General features: G+C 38.0%; 1 protein-coding gene across 1 annotated transcript in view; it reads right to left on the bottom strand.

Annotated features, from left to right (window-relative positions):
• The window catches only part of cnpy1 (canopy FGF signaling regulator 1), a 179017-nt gene that overhangs the window by 168072 nt on the left and 3942 nt on the right, over positions 1-7003 (bottom strand). The window contains exon 2 of the mRNA XM_037682058.1: positions 1614-1729. Within this exon, the coding sequence (XP_037537986.1) occupies positions 1614-1729 (116 nt within the window). The remainder of the gene's footprint in view (positions 1-1613; positions 1730-7003) is intronic.

Raw genomic sequence — 7003 nt, 5'->3', positions numbered from 1 at the left:
ACAAAATGAAAGAGGGTGAAGCAGAACAGCTCAGAATCAAAGTTTCAGCCAAAGTTACACATGAGTTTGCTATGGGGTCTCCAGTTTCTCCTATTATGGCCAACCTGTCTTGTCTCCCTTTCAGAGACTTTGAAAAGGTGATTCAGGTTTTTATTACCTTTCATTTGGACTACTGTAATTCATTGTATGTTGGTTTAGACAAATCATCATTGCATCGCTTACAATCTGTCCAGAACGCAGCAGCTCATCTTTTAACAGCAACTAAAACATATGAACACATAACCCCTGTCCTGGCTTCTCTCCACTGGCTTCCTGTCCACTTCCAGATTGATTTTAAGATGTTATTGCTGTTTTTAAAATCTTTAGTCTGGCCCCGTCATATTTATGTGATCTCATTAACATCTACACTCCAGTAAGAGCACTCCGGTCTACCAACCAGTTCCTCTTAGATGTCCCCAGATCCAAACTGAAATCCAGAGGTGATCGGGCTTTTGTGGTTGCTGCTCCAAAACTGTGGAACAGTTTACCCGAGAATTTAAAGAGCGCTCAGACTGTTGAGACGTTTAAATCTTTGCTGAAGACTCATCTGAATTCCTTGACATTTGATCCACACAGAGTCTGAGAACAAGTTGAGCTGATTTTTATTGTTGTTGTGTGTTTACTGTTAAATATCTTATGTTTTTGAGTGGCACTAGATGCATTTTTTACTCTTTTTATCTGTCTTAACTGTAAAGCACTTTAGTCAGCTTAGTTGTTTTTATGTGCTATATAAATAAATTGACATTGACAATGTATCATATTCATCTAGAAAAAAAATCATATATACCCTGAATGTCTGGGTTTCAAGGCAGGTCAGGACAGGAGAGAACCCAGTTGCGCAGGCAGGACTCAGCAGACAGGCGTACAAAATAAAATCCTTTTAATAATTATAAATCAAAAGGCTGACATGGCAGCAAAACTTACAAAACAGATTCAGGAATGGGATCAAACAGGATCAGACTGACTGGACAGGCATTACCCAACGACGAACCGGCACTGACAAGACTAACAGATAGACTTTCTATACACAAACAGGACATGAGACACGGGTGATGTTAATCAGACAATCACAGCAGAGACACAAGGGAGTACAGACAGGGGAAGGCCCACTAGATGGCACCATCCCTACACTGAAAGGAAGATTCTGGGACACCTGGCAGCATTTTCTGTCATTTGTTGAAAATATGTCAATGCATGCATAGAATATTTGTGTATATGTAGCTGATCCGGTGTGGAAGGGAATTTTGTTTTATATTCTTTTGTTTTTTCGTGTGTTTGTGTTAAAAAAACAAACAAAAAAATTAATAAAAAGACTTTGTTTAAAAAAGTGCAGACTTTAAACTACACATCAGTTTTTAAATTGTATTAATAGACCAGTAGTAAAACCAGAGATATGATTAATAATCCATGCCACATCTTGTTCTGAAAATCATCACCATATCTGAAGCATGTTAGAGCAAGAGGCTGCGGTAAGAGATTAATTTAATAGAATTTGGAATAAGGCTGTAACATAACAAAATGTGGAAAAAGTGAAACGCTGTGAATACTTTCCGGATGCACTGTATGTGCTATACCTTTTTGTCTTTCATGGTTCCATCGGGGTTCAGTCGAAAACTGCCCACATTGATGGTCTTCTTTGGGTCCACCTGACTGATTGAGTGGTTCAGTTCTTCCACTATTGCCTTGCATGCTGGAAAACAAAAGATACCTCAGCATTAGGGATTAAAGAACTGGCTATTTAACTGATGCAAAACAAAGAATTTAAAAAAAGAAAATGTTTTATTAGGGTCTAGATTTTGATTTGGGACTTTAAGACAACTCCTCATAAACAATGACACTAAATTGATACCTTGGTTAAAAATGTCTAAGTTTAAATTACTTTGAAGCTCAAATTCCAGTTTTCCTATTAAATCTCTGTTGGTGTTGATTCAAAAGAAAAAAAAATCCACAATAAAATGCAAACAAGAGTACCATACACGGCACATTTTATGCCTGTCAGCAAACTCTTAAAAAAAATCTGTAGCAATAGCCAGGACAAGCAAAGACCTTGAATAACCTTTGATATTGATTTATGTCCTTGGTCTCGGAGCTGTGGTGATGAAAAGATGAAGAAATATGTAAACACTTATGTAGTTTTGTTAAATTATCTTGAGTATAAGATACAGACAGTTGAAATGAGTTTCTTCCGCAGGGTAGCTGGACTTTCCTTTAGAAATAGGGTGAGAAGTTCAGTTATTCTGGAGAGACTAGGAGTAGAACCACTATTCCCCCTAGTAGAGAGGAGCCAGTGGAGGTGGTTCAGACATCTGGTAAGGATGCAGCTGGGCACCACCTCATTAGACTTGGACCATACAGTTAAATGTCTATTTATGAAGTAAGTGTGCATTTAGTCTTCTGTCTGAATGAGGAGTAGTTAGATCATCTGGGCCTGGACATTTGTCTAAGACTAAACAATTCAACACTTTTTCTACTTCTTCCATTCGGATTTCTGCATCACATATACTTTTAAAATTCGTCCACAGTGGGACCTGTTCTCTGATTCAAAGAGCTTCAACATCTGTATGAGAGTAAGAAGAGGAGAGCTTCAACATCTGTATGAGAGTAAGAAGAGGAGAGCTTCAATATCTGTATAAGAGTAAAAAGAGTAGAGCTTCAACATCTGTACGAGAGTAAGAAGAGAGTGTCAACATCTGTAAGAGAGTAAAAAGAGGAGAGCTTCAACATCTGTAAGAGAGTAAGAAGAGGAGAGCTTCAACATCTGTATGAGAGTAAGAAGAGGAGAGTTTCAACATCTGTATGAGAGTAAGAAGAGGAGAGCTTCAACATCTGTATGAGAGTAAGAAGAGGAGAGCTTCAACATCTGTACGAGAGTCAGAAGAGGAGAGCTTCAACATCTGTATGAGAGTAAGAAGAGAGCTTCAACATCTGTATGAGAGTAAGAAGAGGAGGGCTTCAACATCTGTATGAGAGTAAGAAGAGGAGAGCTTCAACATCTGTATGAGAGTAAGAAGAGGAGGGCTTCAACATCTGTATGAGAGTAAGAAGAGGAGTATAGTTTGCTATAAAACTGAAAAATTGCAGTTGAAATTCTAACAGGATCGGTTCATTCCTGGTCCTCAGTTTTCAGTTTCTTTATTGAGTTTCGTTCCTGTCTCTGTTCTTCTAGCCGACAGAAGTGTGCCCAACTTCTTTCCCCTTCTTCAGTCCATGTTGCTCTTGACCAGATGTTGGCTCCTTTGTCTTTGTTAACATAGATGTTATCTAGTGAAGAGTGTAGAAGCATTCATTTTTGTTTGTCGCCTTCGTTTAATGAAGTCTGGTTGCAAATATCATGAATTTCTCTTACAATGTTAGTTTGTCTTTGTTTACTAGTTCAGGTTAATTATTTACTATAAGATATAAAGATTTGACATATTTTATATTTTAAGTACTTCCATTTAGTAGTGTAATTTGATAGTGATGAGTCTTTGTTTATATCATCAATTGTCTTTTTAATATCTTGACAAAAAGGGTCGTGTTTAAGAAGATTTGAGTTAAATTTCCAGTATTTTTAATTACTTTTTTGTGCATTTGTAGGAGTTAATGTGAGTTTGATGAGGCAGTGGTCTGTAAGAGCTGCAGCAGAACAAGTAGATTTAACTTCTAAGTCGTGTGTAAACTCTGACACAAGCCAATAATCTAATCTAGATTGAACTGTTCCATCAGGTTTGAACCATGTAAAAATGTGAGTATGTGGATGTAGAGTATGTCATATATCATTCCACTTGAACTCATTACAGAAATTAAACATCATGGAATTGTAATGGTGATTTTGAAATCTCGAAGGACATCTATCCAGCCACTCATCCATTACCAGATTATAATCCCCTCCAAAAATAATATCACAGTTTAGATATCTTTGAAACAGGTCTTTTAGACTGTTGCTTAATTCTGTAATTAAGTTTTTGTTTTGGTTGTGATTATTGAACCCATATATATATATATATATATATATATATATTACCCAAAACCAAAAACCTTCCATTAATTTCAAACACACAAATTATCCAATGACCTAAAGGATCTTTTTCAGTGTTAACTACTTTCCCAGGAAAGTTATTTAAGAGAAGAGCGACCCCTGCTGACCTGTTTGTACCATGACTAAAATATATTTTGTCCTCCCATTGGTTTGACCAAAATGTTTCTTCTGCACTGTTGCTGTGAGTTTCCTGAAGAAGATAGCAATGAGCCTTTTCATTTAGTAAGAATAGAATAGTTGCTTTGTGTTTTATAGAGTCTCTCAAACCCTTAGCATTAACTGAAACGACAGAGAGGTTATAGTTGAAAAAAGACATGACTAATCTAAAATAATAAGGGAAAAAATAAAAAAAAGGAAAAAAATAAATAAATACATGATAGAAAAACAAGTAAATAAAAGAAGTGTAGGTTTGGACTAGTAAGTAATAAACTGAAAGCCCTGTGCCTCTGACATATTTAACCTTAACTGTGAACCAACATCAAAACTGATGTCTCTTGGAATTTGAACTCGGTATCATAAAACTAAGAATTCTCTTAACACGTTATCTTCTTCCCTTTTCTCATTTTCAGTCATATTGTTTTATGGAACTCAACAATAACTATATTGGTGTATATCAATAGAATGTCGAGTGGGTTCCTCAGATGTCCATGATGACTCTTTCACCATCGATGTAGCCGAGTGGACCTTCATGGTAGGTGGTCGTCCCCGCAGCTCGTGCTTCCTCCATCTTCGGCCACACTGCAGCTCGAGCCTCTGTCAGCTTTGCAGAAGTCCTCTTTGAAGCCAATCCCAGCTTGTTTGCAAAACTTGGAGTTTTTTGTGAGTTTCCAGATCTCATCATGGTGAAGCCTCATGACAAACTGGATGGTGACTTGGCGTTTTTTTTCCCACTTCTCGTTTTCCAAGTCGGTGAACGTTGTCAACAACTGTGTCCATAGCTGAAGCTCATTGTGATGCGATTTCTGATGGATACAGATGATTTCCTCACGGATTTTTTCATGATCGTTTTCTTTTAGATCATGTATTTTGAGATTCCAGCGTCTCTTGTATCTCTTAGTTTTTCATTTAGCTCTTTATTTTCTTTGGTGAGTTGGGGTATTATTTTTTCAAACTCTTTTATTTTAGCTTTGCACTCCTTGATATCCGCTGCATTCATTTCCACCAGTTTAGCAATGCTAGCTACCATCGTGGAAGTTTTGGTTAACTGCTCCCCAAAAGGATCTATTTTGGCGGTCAAATTTACAATTGCTTCAACAAGAGTTTCATTTGACTGGATCTGGGTTGTTTTAATCTTATTAGGTGGAGTTGATGATTTGGTTGGCGTAACAGGTGAATTTTTCCTCTTACTGGAGGGGTTAGAAGTTTCCATCAAAGTATTTTCGTGCTCGACCACACTAGCTTGGGTTAAGGTTAGCTTAGCATTAGCTTTCCCACTCGCCATGTCTTAGTTCGAGTATTCGGAGTAATTGCAGATTTTTTTCACATGCGGTGGGTAGACTCACTTGAAGATATGCACTTTTGGTTCGTCTAACTTGTAGTTGATGTTGGTACTGGACTTGAAATCCGGGGCAGTAGGGTGCGAGCTTAGAAGAAGACGTCTGCTAGATCCGCCATCTTGCCGGAAGTCGGAAATTATTGAAATTGGACAACACTTGAATTCTGACTCTAAACCTAACTTCCTGGTTGAAGTCACATGACATGTAACTTGGGCTGTATCTCTTAAAGGGACAGTCAGAATATACAAATACACCCTCTAAAACACTCAACAACATGGTAAGCATACTTATAAAACCAAGGGCGGAGGAAAACATCGTCACACATCAGGCAGAAAATTGGTAAGTGACCTTTTATATTAACATAAATTTATTTAAATAACTTTTCAAGACCAACAGGTTCAGTTAAAACTGTCAGCCCATACAGAAAACAGAAAAACACCTCACTCAAGTTGATGTGAGTACATGAACACACAAAGACCTTCTCTCTGAAGATAATGATGTAGATGTGACAAGTCAAAGATGTTTTTCACTTACTACAGTATCGTGTGTGGATCATAGTGTCATTGTGTCTGGAGTAGATTGACTAGAGCCTTGTTGCCTAGATAAACAGGACGGCTACCAGTGTCGTCTGACCTGGTTTTTGAACTTATTTTCTTGCATGATTTTAAATTATTACAGGTGAAAGTAAATTAAATTAATGAAAGAACTCAAACACATCTGTGAAATTAAACCAACCAGGGTAAAAGTATTTGGGGAATCTAAAAAAGTTAAATCTGGTCCTCTGGACATTCAAAAAAACAAAACAAAGCAAATCAACAAAAAAATGTAGAAACGTTTCGTCTCTCATCCGAGAGACTTCCTCAGTCTGAGGAGCTAAATTCAGCTCAGTCTCTTAAATAGCACCTTCTCAGAGTGGATCAACCAGTTCTGCTGCTGACAACCAGAACCAGCTGATCACATGGTCAAGAAGGACCATCAGCCTAACAATGGATCATTAGCACCTGATGACTGTTTACTGTTCACAGAGGGCCGAGTGATACTAGCAATCACAGCATTGTAAGAGGGGGACAGTTGAACACGTAGGCCTCCACCTATGTGTTCAACTCAGTCTCTTAAATAGCTTAAATGGTTTGAGAGAGGAGTAAAGGAGGCCATCTTTGTGAAAAGAAATTGTCCATCATTAAACAGGGGTGGAGGCCTCCGGGTTCAACTGTCCCCCTCTTACAATGCTGTGATTGCTAGTATCACTCAGCCCTCTGTGAACAGTAAACAGCCATCAGGTGCTAATGATCCATTGTTAGGCTGATGGTCCTTCTTGAGCATGTGATCAGCTGGTTTTGGTTGTCAGCAGCAAACTGGTTGATCCACTCTGAGAAGGTGCTATTTAAGAGACTGAGCTGAATACAGCACCTCAGACTGAGGAAGTCTCTTGGATGAGAGACGAAACGTT

This window comes from Nematolebias whitei, chromosome 9 (assembly GCF_014905685.2).
Source record: "Nematolebias whitei isolate Nwh7 chromosome 9, NemWhi1, whole genome shotgun sequence".
Classification (NCBI taxonomy): Eukaryota; Metazoa; Chordata; class Actinopteri; order Cyprinodontiformes; family Rivulidae; genus Nematolebias; species Nematolebias whitei.
This window is presented reverse-complemented; position numbering and strand designations above follow the sequence as displayed.